The sequence below is a fragment of the Diorhabda sublineata genome, chromosome 6 (genome assembly GCF_026230105.1).
Source record: "Diorhabda sublineata isolate icDioSubl1.1 chromosome 6, icDioSubl1.1, whole genome shotgun sequence".
In the NCBI taxonomy this organism is placed as follows: domain Eukaryota; kingdom Metazoa; phylum Arthropoda; class Insecta; order Coleoptera; family Chrysomelidae; genus Diorhabda; species Diorhabda sublineata.
Window position 1 is genome coordinate 34,622,500 of NC_079479.1, and position 20,984 is coordinate 34,643,483.

A 20,984-nucleotide genomic window follows, 5' to 3' on the forward strand; every position below is an offset into this window, starting at 1 on the left:
TAATCTGGAAGATAATTATATAGTTGTCTTACTTATTGCTGATATATTTCGAATATTGGAACGCGGTACGAACAGCTTCTTGATGAAGAAGAATATTTATAGATCCCAAATTGGCCACCAATGATGTTTCCACTCCATGAAAGTGCGTCCAAAAGTCTGGACACCTCGCACTCACCTAAAATGTGTAACTAACTTCACATAGTTCATCATTAATACTAATAACACCCTCACCTTCCTATACAAAATTGTGGTAACGTCCTGATTGCAAGAAATAGGACTAAATAGTAGTTCCAAATATTGTCCGCTAGGTGTCGTATGTAATTTATCTGTTAGAATAATCGAATTCAAAGTTATTTGATAAGCGGGTCCGTAAGTCATCAAAGCAACGTCCATTGTTAAATATCCCAAGCGCAACATCAAATATTGTCTATCTGTACTGTCGCTAGATCTTGAAAACGTTACTGAAAACTATGACAATCTTAAATATTGGCAACACTGTTTAATAAAGCCTACCTCGTTTATAACGAAGCCGTACAAAATTTTTATATTATTATTTGGTGATATGTTATCTTCAAGACCAGGTAAATCCACACACCTCGCCCAAGCTTCGTTCATATCGCTTTGGTAACTTCTTGATTTGTTGTTGCTGAAATTTTCGTCAAATTTATAATGTAAAAACGCTCAAAGAGCCAGTGGAACTTGGTCTTTGTCAAGGGACTCGAAGAGGGCTATTAGGTGGGGCCGGTGCCCATTTTGACGGGCTTAATCTGATTAGGGAAGAAAGTGGGCAAAGGCTACCAAGGGCTTAACGATCCCGGATCCTACCTCGACCTCCAAACATTGCTTCTAACCTACAAGTTCAGGAAAAGCCTCCATGGGGCCTGCAGGGTCGCTGCAGCTGACCGTGAGACGATCCACTGAAGATTCTTTCTCTTCGGCTGGTTAGGAATCATGTCATAATAAGACAAAAGGTTGAATTCAAAAGGCCTGATCGATATTTTTCAGTTAAATGATTGCAGAGATTGTTTTTGTTGGAAATTTTGTGCCTTAATTTGGGACTCTTGAAAATCTCAAGGATTCAACTTGGTATGAAAGGTAAATTCCATTAAATAATTACAATTTATGATAATTTTCTTAAGAATGTTTCTTTATAGCGAACGGTTTCCTTGGAAACCATAAATTTTATCGAGTTGAACAAGGAGCACCTACGTTTTTGTTAAAAAATCCATTGAAAATTTAATTTTTGCTATCTTTAGGTTGTACAGGTTGTCCCCGTAAAAGTTACGGATTATTAACCGTTGGACACGAGCCGCGCCGACCCTCAGATAGTTTGTTGTATCGTGGAAACTCGAAAAAGTGATGAATTTATAGGAAAATAAGGTTCAATAACCGCGTAGCGAATGAAAAATTTAAAAAATCAAAAAATCGGTGAATGCGAAGTGTCTATAATTGCGCCGTTTTATGAAAAAGACAAAAAAGCGTTGAAACTTACTCTTTTTGGATTTTTTCTTTACGAGAAACTTCCACTTTATACCTCTTATACCTCACATAGCTGTTCGGGATTTGTATGCTTCCTTGGATCCTTTTTAAATAAGGATTACTGTGAATGTTTTTTATTTTATCGTTGGCGTAATGTTTCGGTTCGATTTCTTCTCGCGTAACGTTTATTGTGATGTTATCAATGTTGAAGAATTTCAGCAACAGCAAAACTTTCCTTTCGGAAATATTTATTTTGAAATTTGGAATTGTAACATTGAATTTGTAACTAGAAAAAAAGGAAAATTTCGAGGTTATGCGACGTAGGACAATGAATGTTTAAAAATGAAGAAAATAATCGATCGGGAAAGGTTGAACAGGATCCTTTCCTCGGTTAATACATCTCCAAATGTAGCCAGAGATGTTTTATTACAAAATTCACTAAGATATACCGGGCGATCTGATATACTTGACCACTAAAGGAATAAAATATACAACGAAAACCCAGTTTTTTTACTTTTTATTTGTCTAATTTTGCTATTCCGTACACTTAGAACTCCACGTTGTTTTTTCAACAAAACAGGACAAAATCTCGATATTTCTCCACGGTTATTGTTTCGTAGCAACAAAACGATGTTCAGTCATCATTCCTAAAGTCTTCTGGATTGAATGCTTCGGGTTTTTTTCCTTTTTTTTCCATTGATTCTCGGCCAGATTCTATTTGATCAATATCCGGACGTTTCTTCTCGGTTTTTCTAACCTCAATCAGTTTCTACTTCATAGTTTCCAGGTACCTAGAGGATCTTAGAACTCCACGTTGTTTTTTCAACAAAACAGGACAAAATCTCGATATTTCTCCACGGTTATTGTTTCGTAGCAACAAAACGATGTTCAGTCATCATTCCTAAAGTCTTCTGGATTGAATGCTTCGGGTTTTTTTCCTTTTTTTTTCCATTGATTCTCGGCCAGATTCTATTTGATCAATATCCGGACGTTTCTTCTCGGTTTTTCTAACCTCAATCGGTTTCTACTTCATAGTTTCCAGGTACCTAGAGGATCTTAGAACTCCACGTTGTTTTTTCAACAAAACAGGACAAAATTTCGATATTTCTCCACGGTTATTGTTTCGTAGCAACAAAACAATGTTCAGTCATCATTCCTAAAGTCTTCTGGATTGAATGCTTCGGGTTTTTTTCCTTTTTTTTTCCATTGATTCTCGGCCAGATTCTATTTGATCAATATCCGGACGTTTCTTCTCGGTTTTTCTAACCTCAATCGGTTTCTACTTCATAGTTTCCAGGTACCTAGAGGATCTTAGAACTCCACGTTGTTTTTTCAACAAAACAGGACAAAATTTCGATATTTCTCCACGGTTATTGTTTCGTAGCAACAAAACAATGTTCAGTCATCATTCCTAAAGTCTTCTGGATTGAATGCTTCGGGTTTTTTTCCTTTTTTTTCCATTGATTCTCGGCCAGATTCTATTTGATCAATATCCGGACGTTTCTTCTCGGTTTTTCTAACCTCAATCAGTTTCTACTTCATAGTTTCCAGGTACCTAGAGGATCTTAGAACTCCACGTTGTTTTTTCAACAAAACAGGACAAAATCTCGATATTTTTCCACGGTTATTGTTTCGTAGCAACAAAACGATGTTCAGTCATCATTCCTAAAGTCTTCTGGATTGAATGCTTCGGGTTTTTTTCCTTTTTTTTCCATTGATTCTCGGCCAGATTCTATTTGATCAATATCCGGACGTTTTGTCTCGGTTTTTCTAACCTCAATCAGTTTCTACTTCATAGTTTCCAGGTACCTAGAGGATCTTAGAACTCCACGTTGTTTTTTCAACAAAACAGGACAAAATTTCGATATTTTTCCACGGTTATTGTTTCGTAGCAACAAAACGATGTTCAGTCATCATTCCTAAAGTCTTCTGGATTGAATGCTTCTTGTTTTTTCCTTTTTTTTCCATTGATTCTCGGCCAGATTCTATTTGATCAATATCTGGACGTTTCTTCTCGGTTTTTCTAACCTCAATCGGTTTCTACTTCATAGTTTCCAGGTACCTAGAGGATCTTAGAACTCCACGTTGTTTTTTCAACAAAACAGGACAAAATTTCGATATTTCTCCACGGTTATTGTTTCGTAGCAACAAAACAATGTTCAGTCATCATTCCTAAAGTCTTTTGGATTGAATGCTTCGTGTTTTTTCCTTTTTTTTTCATTGATTCTCGGCCAGATTCTATTTGATCAATATCCGGACGTTTCTTCTCGGTTTTTCTAACCTCAATCAATTTCTACTTCATAGTTTCCAGGTACCTAGAGGATCTTAGAACTCCACGTTGTTTTTTCAACAAAACAGGACAAAATTTCGATATTTTTTCACGGTTATTGTTTCGTAGCAACAAAACAATGTTCAGTCATCATTCCTAAAGTCTTCTGGATTGAATGCTTTGGGTTTTTTTTCCTTTTTTTTCCATTGATTCTCGGCCAGATTCTATTTGATCAATATCCGGACGTTTCTTCTCGGTTTTTCTAACCTCAATCAGTTTCTACTTCATAGTTTCCAGGTACCTAGAGGATCTTAGAACTCCACGTTGTTTTTTCAACAAAACAGGACAAAATTTCGATATTTCTCCACGGTTATTGTTTCGTAGCAACAAAACGATGTTCAGTCATCATTCCTAAAGTCTTCTGGATTGAATGCTTCGGGTTTTTTTCCTTTTTTTTCCATTGATTCTCGGCCAGATTCTATTTGATCAATATCCGGACGTTTCTTCTCGGTTTTTCTAACCTCAATCAGTTTCTACTTCATAGTTTCCAGGTACCTAGAGGATCTTAGAACTCCACGTTGTTTTTTCAACAAAACAGGACAAAATTTCGATATTTCTCCACGGTTATTGTTTCGTAGCAACAAAACGATGTTCAGTCATCATTCCTAAAGTCTTCTGGATTGAATGCTTCGGGTTTTTTTCCTTTTTTTTCCATTGATTCTCGGCCAGATTCTATTTGATCAATATCCGGACGTTTCTTCTCGGTTTTTCTAACCTCAATCAGTTTCTACTTCATAGTTTCCAAGTACCTAGAGGATCTTAGAACTCCACGTTGTTTTTTCAACAAAACAGGACAAAATTTCGATATTTTTTCACGGTTATTGTTTCGTAGCAACAAAACAATGTTCAGTCATCATTCCTAAAGTCTTCTGGATTGAATGCTTCGGGTTTTTTTCCTTTTTTTTCCATTGATTCTCGGCCAGATTCTATTTGATCAATATCCGGACGTTTCTTCTCGGTTTTTCTAACCTCAATCAGTTTCTACTTCATAGTTTCCAGGTACCTAGAGGATCTTAGAACTCCACGTTGTTTTTTCAACAAAACAGGACAAAATTTCGATATTTCTCCACGGTTATTGTTTCGTAGCAACAAAACGATGTTCAGTCATCATTCCTAAAGTCTTCTGGATTGAATGCTTCGGGTTTTTTTCCTTTTTTTTCCATTGATTCTTGGCCAGATTCTATTTGATCAATATCCGGACGTTTCTTCTCGGTTTTTCTAACCTCAATCGGTTTCTACTTCATAGTTTCCAGGTACCTAGAGGATCTTAGAACTCCACGTTGTTTTTTCAACAAAACAGGACAAAATTTCGATATTTCTCCACGGTTATTGTTTCGTAGCAACAAAACAATGTTCAGTCATCATTCCTAAAGTCTTCTGGATTGAATGCTTCGGGTTTTTTTCCTTTTTTTTTCCATTGATTCTCGGCCAGATTCTATTTGATCAATATCCGGACGTTTCTTCTCGGTTTTTCTAACCTCAATCGGTTTCTACTTCATAGTTTCCAGGTACCTAGAGGATCTTAGAACTCCACGTTGTTTTTTCAACAAAACAGGACAAAATTTCGATATTTTTTCACGGTTATTGTTTCGTAGCAACAAAACAATGTTCAGTCATCATTCCTAAAGTCTTCTGGATTGAATGCTTCTTGTTTTTTCCTTTTTTTTCCATTGATTCTCGGCCAGATTCTATTTGATCAATATCTGGACGTTTCTTCTCGGTTTTTCTAACCTCAATCGGTTTCTACTTCATAGTTTCCAGGTACCTAGAGGATCTTAGAACTCCACGTTGTTTTTTCAACAAAACAGGACAAAATTTCGATATTTTTCCACGGTTATTGTTTCGTAGCAACAAAACGATGTTCAGTCATCATTCCTAAAGTCTTTTGGATTGAATGCTTCGTGTTTTTTTCTTTTTTTTTCCATTGATTCTTGGCCAGATTGTATTTGATCAATATCCGGACGTTTCTTCTCGGTTTTTCTAACCTCAATCAGTTTCTACTCCATAGTTTCCAGGTACCTAGAGGATCTCTTCAGTTATACCTAGTTTTCGGACTGTACAACTTACCAGAGTCTTTGAAGACTGTTTTTGTGATGTATAAATTAGTAATATACGAGGTGTGACTATTAAATAATGCGACTGGTTACGAAAAATACGTTTTTTCCATTGTTCGAAGCAGTGCTGGAAGTCTTCTTTGGTGAAGGTCTTCAGGAGGTCTGCCTATCGACTCAAATCGGGTCCCTTTCAAAGCAGATGTTTTTCTAACCTCTCAAAGAAATCCGAGCAGACCCGTTATCGTAACAGCTTTTGGTCAGGAGTCAGATTTTTTGGCACCAACTTCGCGCAGACTTTCGTCATGTGTAATTCCTCATGTAAAATTTTTTTGAACCGTTTCTTTAATGGCAATCATCCGGATGCTCATTCGAAGATCTGCACTCACAATTTGGTTGATTTTGGTCACTGTTTCCGGAGTTGAAACAATTACAGAGCGACCTGGGTGTTGGTCATCTTCAGTGCTCCCTCGGCCCCCACTGAAGCGCTTACACCAATCAAAAACACGCGAACGAGATAGAGAATTGTCCCCGTATGCCTCTTGCACCAATTTATAGCACCCGGTTGGAGTTTTTTTTCAATTTAACGAAACATTTGGTTTTCGACACGAGAAAAAAACACGTTCGTTTCAAACCGCTACTGCACAAATACTACAATAGTGACGAAAACGTGTTTTGGTACGTGAATAGACAAGATATTTAGATACCCAACGCACTACTCGTTTTTTACCCCAACCGTCTAGAGCGCCCTCTAGGCGCGCAGTCTCGTTATTTAATAGCCAGACCTCGTATACTCATATAAAGAAAACTGTTTTCGTTGTCGGCGTCAATATGGAGAAATCGGATATGTACGTGTAAATATAATTAAAAGAAATCGAAGAAAAGTTACCGAAATATTATCTTGAAAGTTTTGTTTTGAAAATTGCCATTTGAACACGGATGAAACTGAAAATTCGGTATGCTGAAGACTTAAAATGTGTTTATGTGAAGAATAAGATAAATTTTTATACAGTGAGGCATTAAAAAGTTGGTTTTCCATCACCTACCTGGGTATTGTTCTGATCTGAGCTACGGAAACAGCGCATATAGCCGAGTATGAAGTTTGTGGTATAACGTGCAAATCACTACATTTCTCTTTTTTCGCATCCTTCCAATTATCATTATTATCACAGAATAAAATCTGAAAATCGGTGAAATTTACGAGGAGTTTGGTATACAATTGTTCTTCGAGTTCCATTTTCGTCGAATTTTCAGCTACGTAACTTTCCTGACATAATTCCGTTTTCATAACGAATTTTCCTAAATCTACGATTAATAAATACTCCGCTCTGGAAATGTAAAACGTTATTAACGTGTAAAACTTCTCGAAAACGACGCCCACTCACTTCAAATACGATTTAACTTCGGGTAAAATCACGTGGGGAATCTTAATGTTAAAATCAAACTCCCAACCTCGCAACAATTTATTTTTACCTAATTCTTTGATCAAATCAGGTTTGTTTATCGCAAAATCGAATAACCTTATCGGAGGGTTGTTTTCAGTCGCGAAAAATAACTCAATTTCTTCAATGGAGGGCTGAAAATAAACAAAAGTTTTACTCCCTAATCCAAATTTAGAGGTGCGAGTTTTTCGCTGTCGGCTCTCGCCGGAAATAGAAGGGGAACTCTCCGAGAGCTCCCCCCTTTTGCTGAGAGTTACATAGACATGAAATTTTGAAGGATTTTGCGAAATTTCATACGTTTTTCTCAGCCGCTTATTGAGATATCGGCTTCGTTTTTGCACTAAAACATTCTCCGTGCAAATATCTAAAAACCAATTTCTGCGATTTTCCAAATTCGATTCGGAAAGGGTTCAAAGAGTTGGGCAAAAGTTTTTATTACGGAACCATATATTTATTTTTTATTTATAAATCTTTCAAGTTCCTTCTTCTAAACAGATATTGTTTCTCTGATTGGATTGAACCGAATTTTCAGGTCTATTTCATAAAGAAATTACGACTAGATGTTCGGGGATTCCCCCTAATTAACTATTTGTTTATATCTGGGATTCACGTTGAACAGGCGTGAAAGCCAAGGCTGTTAAAGATGTAGACATGAAATTTTGAAGGATTTTGCGAAATTTCATACGTTTTTCTCGGCCGCTTATTGAGATATCGGCTTCGATTTTGCACTAAAACATTCTCCGTGCAAATATCTAAAAACCAATTTCTGCGATTTTCCAAATTCGATTCGGAAAGGGTTCAAAGAGTTGGGCAAAAGTTTTTATTACGGAACCATATATTTATTTTTTATTTATAAATCTTTCAAGCTCCTTCTTCTAAACAGATATTGTTTCTCTGATTGGATTGAACCGAATTTTCAGGTCTATTTCATAAAGAAATTACGACTAGATGTTCGGGGATTCCCCCTAATTAACTATTTGTTTATATCTGGGATTCACGTTGAACAGGCGTGAAAGCCAAGGCTGTTAAAGATGTAGACATGAAATTTTGAAGGATTTTGCGAAATTTCATACGTTTTTCTCGGCCGCTTATTGAGATATCGGCTTCGATTTTGCACTAAAACATTCTCCGTGCAAATATCTAAAAACCAATTTCAGCGATTTTGCAAATTCGATTCGGAAAGGGTTCAAAGAGTTGGACAAAAGTTTTTGGAAATTCTGTGACGATCTTTACCTGTTAAAGTACATGTGTGGATTTGTTGAAGCGTCAAATTTAATTTCGTATATATTATTGAAGGGATTGACCAGAGAGGAAGTGGAAAAGTGTTGGAATATTTAAAATCTGTGACATAAAAGTCTAAAATCGACAGGTAGGATTAATTTTAAAACAATTTTAGCACTTTTCTTTGTACAGCTTAAATGAATTTTATTGTTTTGAGCAGTATAAACACGTCATCGATTTGACGTGTGACTTTTGACATATTTGACAAGTCGAAATCAATTTTATGTCAGATCGACAACAATAATCATTGATATGGCCGCTAAATCAACAACTAACCAATATTTTAATATAAAATATAATAATACTAATTGTTAATTATTCGTAATTACTGTTTTTTGCGTTACATAATAAAGATTTTGCAAAAAAAACTACGAATCTTCATCAAATAAAACTTGTTTTGATTCCGGTACATTTATAACGTTTTTTCGGTAATATTTAGATTATTCCGTATCGAGTTTTGTTTTAGAAGTTAAAGGTAAAGGTAAGAAGATAAAAAAAGTACAAGGAAGAAAAAATCTACACTTTTCTTCGGTATTTCTTGCAGAATAGGTTGTAGCTTATGCTAAATGGCTTCCTACGATGATATGGACGTTTAAAAATAACAATAAACGGTTGGATTCACCCCATGAGGGCTATTTGAGACCTATTTCTTACTATACAGTTTTTAATATATTTTTTCCAAATATTGTGGTTAGATTAAATGATTTAGGAAGTGAAACTACCTCGTTAAAACTATGATCTATTGTACACCCCGGAATATTTACCCCTCTAGCATCCCTTTTCCTGCTTTAGAAGCTTTTAAACGTAGTAGTCGTAGTCTTTATCTTTGGACAGCCGCTCTTTCACGGAGGCGTCTTTTTTTTGGTTCTTTGTACAAATAACAAGAATTATTAGGAGTTTCTCCGATGTTTTTCAGATGTTAGTTGACTTAGGAGTGGTCAGTAACTTTCCTTAGCTCAGCTTTGTTAAAAAAAAGATCTTCTTCGGATCAGTTGGTGACATAGTAAAGAAATCTCTTCCGTTGGGTCTAAATGTTTCTCGTTTCTTCACTTTTCTATGGAAAGAATCTTTCTTCGTCAGGTGATCTTGGTCGGAGTCATATATTTCTGTTATTCGTTTTGATAATCCATAATTTAGAAGACATGGCATTCGTAATCATATCTATCGACGATTTAACATCAAGAACAACCATTTTTTTGCCAAAAATCTATTTTATTCATCATCATAATCTCCTCCAAAAGTATACAATCATTTCAACGCTTCTCTAACTTCTAGATTTCGTGCTTGTAGAAGGATTTGTCTTCTGCATCAAAATAGGCTTCAATTTCAGCAATTGCTTCTTCATTTGAGCTGAATTCCTTACCGTCGAGCTTTTTTTGAGATCAGTAGATAGCCAGTAGTCACTGGAGATCAAATCTGGACTATAAGGTGGGTGAAGAAGCAATTCGAAGTGTAATTCGTTAAATTTAACCAATTTTTCTGCAAACTTGGCTTTCGTAATCATATCTATCGACACTTCAACGTCAATAAGTCGTGTGACTAACTAAAAACAACAATTTTTTCGCCAAAAATCTACTTTATTCTTCAGTATAATCTCCTCCAAAAGAATACAATCATTTCAACGCTTCTATAGCTTCTCGGTGACATTTTCGTAGAAGGATTTGTCTTCTGCATCAAAATAGGCTTCAATTTCAATAATTGCTTCTTCATTTGAGCTGAATTTCTTACCGGCGAGCTTTTTTTAAGATCAGTAGATAGCCAGTAGTCACTGGAGATCAAATCTGGTATATACGGTGAATGAAGAAACAATTCGAAGAGTAATTCGTTAAATTTAACAATTTTTGCCATCGAATTGTGAATCGGTGCATTGTCTTGTTGAAGTAAACACCCCAATTGGACAATCAGACCGTTCACCTACACGAAATTAAGCGAAAAATAAACAAAAAGGTTCTTTTCGATAGAGTATAACACTTTTAGAGCCAATGCTGAGCTTGTACAGTATTTTTTTCGTCAAGAAGCAATGAAAAATTAACACAAAGAAATTGTTTTGAAAATAACAAAATAGCTTCACTTAAATGGCTGTCACTTGTTCCTGTCTAATCGAAATGTCACTAAATTTGACGCATAATCTTTTGAAAGTTGGTACTTCATAAACGTCATATGAATTTGACAACGTCAACGTCATCTGTGTGTCAATCACGCGACTTATTGACAGGTGTAATGCGTTCCTTTAGAAGATATTCAAGTCATCGGTTTTTATGTCGGTTTAAAAGATTAAATCGACTTGTAACTGTTAGATATTAATAAATTTGATGCCCAAGAGACTCCACGGCGTTTACAAAGCTAAAGTTCGTTAAAAACTTGAAGAGTACAATGATCTAATTTTTAAAATTTTTCATTCCACAAGTTTTAGTTATAAAAAATGTCTTTACATGCCTATTCTATCTCCCTAACCTCACTTCTCGGTTACCAACTACCATTTGATGAACTGGATTGATTTGACAACGTCAACGACTTATTGACAGTTCAAATGCGTTCCTTTAGATCGCTTAGATGGCCTTGAAATCATCGGTTTAAAACGACTTGTAATGTTTAGATATTAATAATTTTAATTAGTAGCAATATTACTTTGTTTTAATGCGAAACAAAAAACTTACTTTGTCATATATGCATTCAACGGAATCCATAACGATGTTGAATTTGTATTTAGAAATCGAATTTTTCGGCATTTTGCTCAATTCCATTTTGAGAAAATACGCTGGACTATCGCTCAAATGTTCAGAAGATATAATCGGCATTAGATGATCTTCGTTGCTACAACCCTCTATTATTACAGCCTCTATTTTTAGAGATACTCTAAAAGTATCTTCTATAAACTTTGGTATAAACACAATGACCGTTTGTGTGACTGTTAAAACTGCAATTTCTCTACAATTCTTCGTTAAAGTGATACTTATGATACCCAATCGAAAATTATAAGTATGATCTGAAACATATTTGTATTTAGATACTTTCTATATATAAACGAAAACCAAATGACAGATATTAGCTGTACAATCAAGTAATGAGACCAATTTTTTTGTAAAAAAATATGTTGAAGAAGCTCTAAAGTTCGTTCCACCCGAGAGCTTTGACTAAACAGCGACCCCACTACCCTCATAGTGAAAGAAGAAGAAAGTGGGCTACCCAGGGCTTAACGATCCTGGATCCTAAGGTTGCCTCGACCTCCAACCATTGCTTCTAACCTAGAAATTCTACTGTCTAATCGAAATGTCACAAAATTTGACACGTAGTCTTTTGAAACGTCATATGGATTTGACAACGTCAACGTCATCTGTGTGTCAATCACGCGACTTACTGACAGTAGTAATGCGTTCCTTTAGATCGCTTGGATGGCCTTCAAATCGTCGGTTTAAAAGTTTAAAATGACTTGTAAAGTTTAGATTTGAATAACATTCATTTTTTGTCGTTTATGAGAAGCTCTATATGTGAAAAAAACATTTCAAAAGAGCAAAATCAACGTAGAATGTCAATCGCGAGGGTACTACTATTTGGAATAGATAGAAGTCATCCTACGCGACTTCTTGGTAATATTTAGTTGGTTTTTACAACGCGACTCCCCGAAAAAAGAACCAGAGTCTGTAACCAAATGATCCAAGACCTGGAAAGCACGTTCAAGATGGAAACGTTGCTTATCTGCTTCTTACAGACGCGAGTTGGTTCGTGAGAAGTTGGTTCCACCTAGTGAATCTAGAATTCTATCAAGAAGTACTCCAAAAGTTTAAAAAAAGGTTCAACAGACTTGTAACTTTTGATTGTATATTAGAGAATCAGTCTCATTACTTTTTCTATTGCGTGTATGTAGATTTTGCTCTAAAGCAAGTTCACCAAATATCTTACCTATTCGTTCTTTGTCTTTATCTTCAAAACACCCAATTTTTTCACATAATAAAATTCTTTCCGGCGAAGGCAGCATCGACCAAAAGCTTTTTTCACTTTGGCTTCTTTCTTGAACCTTCAAAAATTGATTAGATAATCATTTCCACACCTTCATCATCGATGTTTTTAAAAGAATCAACGAAATTCGCAACATAAGTATATCAAAAATCGGAAATATATTAGTGTTAGTACACTTTGATTAGTTGTCGAAGACTTCGCGTATGGAGTGTATGAAAATCCTTGCCGAATCGATGTATTGGGGTCTATAACTCAATTCGTGCGGTTTTTTTTTCAAAATTTGAACGTTTATTTAAGAAAACCACGTACAATACTATTATTCAAAGTATCGCCCATCTGAAGCTATAACCTTTTCCCATCTTTCTGGCAATTCGTCGATTCTATCCCAAAAGAACTGCGCCAGCTCGGCAGCCAACAATGACTCAAGTTAATATTTCGATATCTTGTTCTGATGTGAACCGTATTCCAGTAAAAGCGCTCTACATCGATCAGAACGAATGGTAGTCAGAAGGGGCAAGGTGTGGGCTATAAGGTGGATGAAGTAAAACTTGCCATCAACTGTTTTCCAACTAGTTCTTAACCGGAATAGCAACGTGTGGCCGAGCGTTGCCATGATGGAAAATTATTGCATATTCCGGCTACTGCTTTCTTCAAACGGATTAATTGTGCTCGGTAACGCTTTCCATTGATGGTTTCACCCGGATTCAGCAGCTCGTAACCCTTCTGATCCCACCATTATCTCCTCGCCATGGATATTCGGCTTTGCCGTTGAATCGGCTGGTTGGTCGGATTCGACGTATGATTTTTTGCGCTTGGGGTTGTCGTAATGGATCCATTTTTCATCACCAGTAACAATCCGGTGCAAAAATGACTGTTTGGTCATGCAAAACCGCCTTTCGACGTCTCTCGGCTTGAGTTCATGTGGAACCAAATTTGAATACATCCAGCTGCTTTTAAACGTTTTAAAATGACTGTTTGAGTGACGCCCAAAGATTCCGCGAGGTCTTCTTGTGTCTGGTAACAATCTTCATCGAGTAATACTAATAGTAATACATCCAGTTCTTCATCTTCAACATTTTTTGGTTACCCAGGACGTTCCAAGTCAAAATCACCACTTTTAAATCGTGCAAACCACTTTTTGGTACGTTCGCTCAGCTAGAGCATGTTCACCATAAACTTCCACCAAAATACGATGACTTTCGACAGAATTTTTCTTTATATTAACCACTTTCAGTTCACTAGAACTATCACTTACCGTTAGCCTTGCTTGTTGTCTCGCCAAAACAACATTTACGATCGACAAATTATCCTCATACTTTTGCAAATCCATCTTCAACTCTGTATCGTTCGGATTCAATAAGATTTTCTTGTACGTTTCCATATACTGCTTATAATTCCTCCTTACCCTTTTTATTCGACTCCAAGTGTACGGTTTAACTCTCTGTTCCAGCACGGCGTAACTCGCGTACCTCCACCAATCTTTTTGATTGTCGCGAATACTTTCGGACGGTCGGAAAGCGAGGAATTGCCAACTGATTAACATTCTTTCCATGGAATCTGCAGCGTTCAAGATGGAATCGTATTGTTCTTTGGTTAGTTCTATATTACAATCTTGTGCGACTATGTCCGTGTACAATTTAGAAACGTGGCCGGTTTGTGTTTTGTTAATGACCATTTTTATCTTGGCCGACATGGGATTCACAACTAAAACATACGAGGATGTATCGGTATCTAGTTAGCCTAGACCAGTTCCGTGCTTAAACAAAATATTGCGTCACCATAGCAACGAACAATAAATTATTAGAAGTGTTTAGTGTAAAGTTCCCCAAATGTTTGAATGTTGACCAAAAGCGTTCGATCTGAAGACGATGTAGACTTCCTAAACCGAATTTTTACTATGGATGAGACTTGGGGACATTTCTACGATCCAAAAACAAAGCAACAATCGATGGAATGGCGATACTCTGGTTGTCCAAGACCTAAGAAGTTTCGTGTCCAAAAATCTGCTGGAAAAGTCCTTGCTTCAGTTTTTGGGGATTGCCATGGAGGAACCACGAGCTTCTTTCAATAATGGAAACATCATTTAAAGATTTCCAATGTTAGTAGTTCGTACCATGTGGTGGGCGAGTCAAAATCAGTAAGAAAAATCTTCCAACGATAAAATTTGGTATCAGAATGATCGTTTGGCAATAATGGTGAAACAAAAATCTTGTTTCCATTTGATTGTCGTTTGTCTAAAGAAGTGCTTGCTTGGTACGCGCGAAGAAGAAGAAAATCATCAAGAAGAACGACACTAAGATGGGCTTCGTTTGGTAAATTGCGGGATGTTTTCAAAGGAGACGGTCTTAAGAGAAAAGCCTTTAACCAATGCGTCCTCCTTATGGCGCGGAGACCCTAACTAGAAGATCAATACTTAAATAGCAAATTACAAAGCGTAAAATGGAAAGGTCTATGCTCGGCATCACGATCTGGAGTTAAAGATATCATAGACCAAATACTGAGACAAAAATGGACAAAAAGAATTCTAGATTGGAGACCGAGAACAGACAGACGAAATCCAGAAAGACCCTAATGATATTAAAAGCTCAGAGCAGAGAAAACTGGAAGCATTTGGACTAACTTGTAGTCAGTAACGTGCAGAAAGTTGTTGTACCTGGGGATGATCCAGGTGTTTTGGGTACGAATCTAAATGACAAAACAGTCAGTACAATCAAATTATTCCTGACAACAAAGCGATTCCAAAAGTTTTATAAGAATATGTAGTTACCGAAATTGAATTCTTCTTCGTTTAATGAGTAGCTCTGTAAGCTGGCCGACATGGAGTTTCTCCATTGATAATATTTCGAAGGCAAGTCCCATTTCTGTAATTTCGCGTTTGTATTCCAATACAATGAAAATGCTTCTAGTTTCACAACGTAATAACTTGTCTCAGCAGTTTTGTCATATTTACATGGCCTCCATTTACTGAAAAAAACAATAATTACCGATTTAGCACTTCGTACGATGGTATATTGATGGCCTTTTTTGAGAACAGCGTCGCCAGAAGTCGCTGGAAGCCAAATCTGGTATATACGGTGAATGAAGAAGCAATTCGAAGTGTAATTCGTTAAATTTAACCAATTTTTCTGCAAACTTGGCTTTCGTAATCATATCTATCGACACTTCAACGTCAATAAGTCGTGTGACTAACTAAAAACAACAATTTTTTCGCCAAAAATCTACTTTATTCTTCAGTATAATCTCCTCCAAAAGAATACAATCATTTCAACGCTTCTATAGCTTCTCGGTGACATTTTCGTAGAAGGATTTGTCTTCTGCATCAAAATAGGCTTCAATTTCAGCAATTGTTTCTTCATTTGAACTGAATTCCTTACCGGCGAGCTTTTTTTGAGATTAGTAGATAGCCAGTAGTCACTGGAGATCAAATCTGGACTATAAGGTGGGTGAAGAAGCAATTCGAAGTGTAATTCGTTAAATTTAACCAATTTTTCAGCAGACTTGGCTTTCGTAATCATATCTATCGACACTTCAACGTCAATAAGTCGTGTGACTAACTAAAAACAACAATTTTTTCGCCAAAAATCTACTTTATTCTTCAGTATAATCTCCTCCAAAAGAATACAATCATTTCAACGCTTCTATAGCTTCTCGATGACATTTTCGTAGAAGGATTTGTCTTCTGCATCAAAATAGGCTTCAATTTCAGCAATTGTTTCTTCATTTGAACTGAATTCCTTACCGGCGAGCTTTTTTTGAGATCAGTAGATAGCCAGTAGTCACTGGAGATCAAATCTGGACTATAAGGTGGGTGAAGAAGCAATTCGAAGTGTAATTCGTTAAATTTAACCAATTTTTCTGCAAACTTGGCTTTGGTAATCATATCTATCGACACTTCAACGTCAATACGTCGTGTGACTAACTAAAAACAACAATTTTTTCGCCAAAAATCTACTTTATTCTTCAGTATAATCTCCTCCAAAAGAATACAATCATTTCAACGCTTCTATAGCTTCTCGATGACATTTTCGTAGAAGGATTTGTCTTCTTCATCAAAATATGCTTCAATTTCAGCAATTGTTTCTTCATTTGAACTGAATTCCTTACCGGCGAGCTTTTTTTGAGATCAGTAGATAGCCAGTAGTCACTGGAGATCAAATCTGGACTATAAGGTGGGTGAAGAAGCAATTCGAAGTGTAATTCGTTAAATTTAACCAATTTTTCTGCAAACTTGGCTTTGGTAATCATATCTATCGACACTTCAACGTCAATACGTCGTGTGACTAACTAAAAACAACAATTTTTTCGCCAAAAATCTACTTTATTCTTCAGTATAATCTCCTCCAAAAGAATACAATCATTTCAACGCTTCTATAGCTTCTCGGTGACATTTTCGTAGAAGGATTTGTCTTCTTCATCAAAATATGCTTCAATTTCAGCAATTGTTTCTTCATTTGAACTGAATTCCTTACCGTCGAGCTTTTTTTGAGATCAGCGAATAGCCAGTAGTCACTGGAAGGCAAATCTTGACTATAAGGTGGGTGAAGAAGCAATTCGAAGTGTAATTCGTTAAATTTAACCAATTTTTCAGCAGACTTGGCTTTCGTAATCATATCTATCGACACTTCAACGTCAATACGTCGTGTGACTAACTAAAAACAACAATTTTTTCGCCAAAAATCTACTTTATTCTTCAGTATAATCTCCTCCAAAAGAATACAATCATTTCAACGCTTCTATAGCTTCTCGGTGACATTTTCGTAGAAGGATTTGTCTTCTGCATCAAAATATGCTTCAATTTCAACAATTGCTTCTTCATTTGAGCTGAATTTCTTACCGGCGAGCTTTTTTTGAGATCAGTAGATAGCCAGTAGTCACTGGAGATCAAATCTGGACTATAAGGTGGGTGAAGAAGCAATTCGAAGTGTAATTCGTTAAATTTAACCATTTTTGCCATCGACTTGTGAATCGGTGCATTGTCTTGTTGTAGTAAACACCCCAATTGGACAATCAGACCGTTCACCTACACGAAATTAAGCGAAAAATAAACAAAAAGGTTCTTTTCGATAGAGTATAACACTTTTAGAGCCAATGCTGAGCTTGTACAGTATTTTTTTTCGTCAAGAAGCAATGAAAAATTAACACAAAGAAATTGTTTTGAAAATAACAAAATAGCTTCACTTAAATGGCTGTCACTTGTTCCTGTCTAATCGAAATGTCACAAAATTTGACGCATAATCTTTTGAAAGTTGGTACTTCATAAACGTCATATGAATTTGACAACGTCAACGTCATCTGTGTGTCAATCACGCGACTTATTGACAGGTGTAATGCGTTCCTTTAGAAGGTCTTCAAGTGATCGGTTTTTATGTCGGTTTAAAAGATTAAATCAACTTGTAATTGTTAGATATTAATAAATTTGATGCTCAAGAGACTCCACGGCGTTTACAAAGCTAAAGTTCGTTAAAAACTTGAAGAGTACGATGATCTAATTTTTAAAATTTTTCATTCCACAAGTTTTAGTTATAAAAAATGTCTTTACATGCCTATTCTATCTCCCTAACCTCACTTCTCGTTTACCAACTACCATTTGATGAACTTTTCATCGCAGTTTTTAGCCGCCCCAAACGCTGGTTACCATTCAAGCTCACGCTCGTAATTAATAGACAACCCTCGTATACAAATAAGATATTTTACGTAATTAAGGTCGTTTCACCTGTTAACCGGTTGATTACTTTTACCTGTTGGTAGATTCTGCAGTGATTGATCCAATGCACAGTCCCATAGCTACAGTAGACCTCGAAAGATAATTATCTTCGTATCTTATATGCACGTTAGTTATATTTAACTGAAAATAATTCAGGATGTTCGTTATTAGATGTTCCGAAAAAGAAGAAGGTCCTCCTAAAATTTCATGATTATCCAAATCGGCCAAGGCTTTTCTCTTGGCAGCTCTGGAAAGCCTTTTATTTTTATCTTCGTCGAATGGTTCGTCTGTTACAACAGGTCCCGCAATGACGTGCACATCTTCTATGTTGATTATTATAGGTTGGTTCCACAATGTTGTCCACGGTATTTGCAGCCATACTTTACCGATGGTACCGGCACGTACCTCAATCGGTAACCTCAATTCGTACTAAAACAATACTAAATTATAACCCACATTGTAGTATATTCCTAATACTTACTAAAGCTTCGGGTTTCAATTTTAAATCGGTGAGTTGTACTAGACCAGAGAAAATTCCGACGTTCAAATTTTCTGTATCTAGATCAACAACGTATTTACCAAGTATTTGATTCAACAATCTGGCAACGGCGCCTTCCAACATCTGAAATATGGATAAAACAATGTGTATATATGTATTTCGTAACTTGGTTCGTGCCTTGAAGGCAGGACGTTGAGCTGGTTATACCAAAAATTCATTCTGGGCCTTTTGGCGGATGTTCTAATCCCAATCGGGTGTACCTCAACAATCCGGAAACGGTAGCCATCGCACAATAGGTCTTATAAGTCTAGAGCATACCGTTTCAGCTGTTACATTCGCCGAAATGGGTTGAAAACTAGACGGGCGTTGGTTTGGCTTGAGAAATTGTTAATACAAAGCAAATACCAAGCCAGCGCTGGCTGCTAGTGGTTCGGACAGCGATTGCCTCGCGTGAACACGGCTTTACAGCGAATACTTCGGCTCGGGAGACGGTGGCATGTTACTTAAGCCAAGGAAGAATAGTGTAGATCTTTTGGACACGATTAACTCAATGTTTCAGTACATTAGAGTGTGGTCAAAACAGAAAAACCGATTTAATACACACGACATGGTTGAATATGGAAAAATCTAATGATTTTCAACTGTTACAGTTTGTATGGCAGCTCGGCTTGGTCCCTGTTGTATAGACGAGGTCATTCATTCGCCGAAATGGGTTGAAAACTAGACCCACGTTGGTTTGGCTTGAGAAATTGTTAACACAAAGCAAATACCAAGCCAGCGCTGGCTGCTAGTGGTTCGGACAGCGATTGCCTCGCGTGAACACGGCTTTACAGCGAATACTTCGGCTCGGGAGACGGTGGCATGTTACTTAAGCCAAGGAAGAATAGTGTAGATCTTTTGGACACGATTAACTCAATGTTTCAGTACATTAGAGTGTGGTCAAAACAGAAAAACCGATTTAATACACACGACATGGTTGAATATGGAAAAATCTAATGATTTTCAACTGTTACAGTTTGTATGGCAGCTCGGCTTGGTCCCTGTTGTATAGACGAGGTCATTCATTCGCCGAAATGGGTTGAAAACTAGACCCACGTTGGTTTGGCTTGAGAAATTGTTAACACAAAGCAAATACCAAGCCAGCGCTGGCTGCTAGTGGTTCGGACAGCGATTGCCTCGCGTGAACACGGCTTTACAGCGAATACTTCGGCTCGGGAGACGGTGGCATGTTACTTAAGCCAAGGAAGAATAGTGTAGATCTTTTGGACACGATTAACTCAATGTTTCAGTACATTAGAGTGTGGTCAAAACAGAAAAACCGATTTAATACACACGACATGGTTGAATATGGAAAAATCTAATGATTTTCAACTGTTACAGTTTGTATGGCAGCTCGGCTCGGTCCCTGTTGTATAGACGAGGTCATTCATTCGCCGAACTGGGTTGAAAACTAGACCCACGTTGGTTTGGCTTGAGAAATTGTTAACACAAAGCAAATACCAAGCCAGCGCTGGCTGCTAGTGGTTCGGACAGCGATTGCCTCGCGTGAACACGGCTTTACAGCGAATACTTCGGCTCGGGAGACGGTGGCATGTTACTTAAGCCAAGGAAGAATAGTGTAGATCTTTTGGACATGATTAACTCAATGTTTCAGTACATTAGAGTGTGGTCAAAACAGAAAAACCGATTTAATAGACACGACATGGTTGAATATGGAAAAATCTAATGATTTTCAACTGTTACAGTTTGTATGGCAGCTCGGCTCGGTCCCTGTTGTATAGACGAGGTCATTCATTCGCCGAACTGGGTTGAAAACTAGACCCACGTTGGTTTGGCTTGAGAAATTGTTAACACAAAGCAAATACCAAGCCAGCGCTGGCTGCTAGTGGTTCGGACAGCGATTGCCTCGCGTGAACACGGCTTTACAGCGAATACTTCGGCTCGGAAGACGGTGGCACGTTACTTAAGCCAAGGAAGAATAGTGTAGATCTTTTGGACACGATTAACTCAATGTTTCAGTACATTAGAGTGTGGTCAAAACAGAAAAATCGATTTAATACACACGACATGGTTGATTATTAAAAATACTAATGATTTTCAACTGTTACAGTTTGTATGGCAGCTCGGCTCGGTCCCTGTTGTATAGACGAGGTCATTCATTCGTCGAAATGGGTTGAAAACTAGACCCACGTTGGTTTGGCTTGAGAAATTGTTAACACAAAGCAAGTACCAAGCCAGAGCT

General features: G+C 37.0%; 1 protein-coding gene across 1 annotated transcript in view; it reads right to left on the bottom strand.

The window, feature by feature from the left end:
- The window catches only part of LOC130445612 (intermembrane lipid transfer protein VPS13A-like), a 64,008-nt gene that overhangs the window by 41,102 nt on the left and 1,922 nt on the right, over positions 1 to 20,984 (bottom strand). Inside the window, exons 2-13 of the mRNA XM_056781341.1 lie at positions 18,725 to 18,865; positions 18,278 to 18,672; positions 15,307 to 15,503; positions 13,795 to 14,243; positions 12,483 to 12,597; positions 11,240 to 11,568; positions 7,245 to 7,435; positions 6,906 to 7,187; positions 1,493 to 1,765; positions 514 to 646; positions 232 to 468; positions 33 to 175 (exon numbers count right to left, since the gene is read on the bottom strand). Coding sequence (XP_056637319.1) covers positions 33 to 175; positions 232 to 468; positions 514 to 646; positions 1,493 to 1,765; positions 6,906 to 7,187; positions 7,245 to 7,435; positions 11,240 to 11,568; positions 12,483 to 12,597; positions 13,795 to 14,243; positions 15,307 to 15,503; positions 18,278 to 18,672; positions 18,725 to 18,865 — 2,885 coding nt within the window. The remainder of the gene's footprint in view (positions 1 to 32; positions 176 to 231; positions 469 to 513; positions 647 to 1,492; positions 1,766 to 6,905; positions 7,188 to 7,244; positions 7,436 to 11,239; positions 11,569 to 12,482; positions 12,598 to 13,794; positions 14,244 to 15,306; positions 15,504 to 18,277; positions 18,673 to 18,724; positions 18,866 to 20,984) is intronic.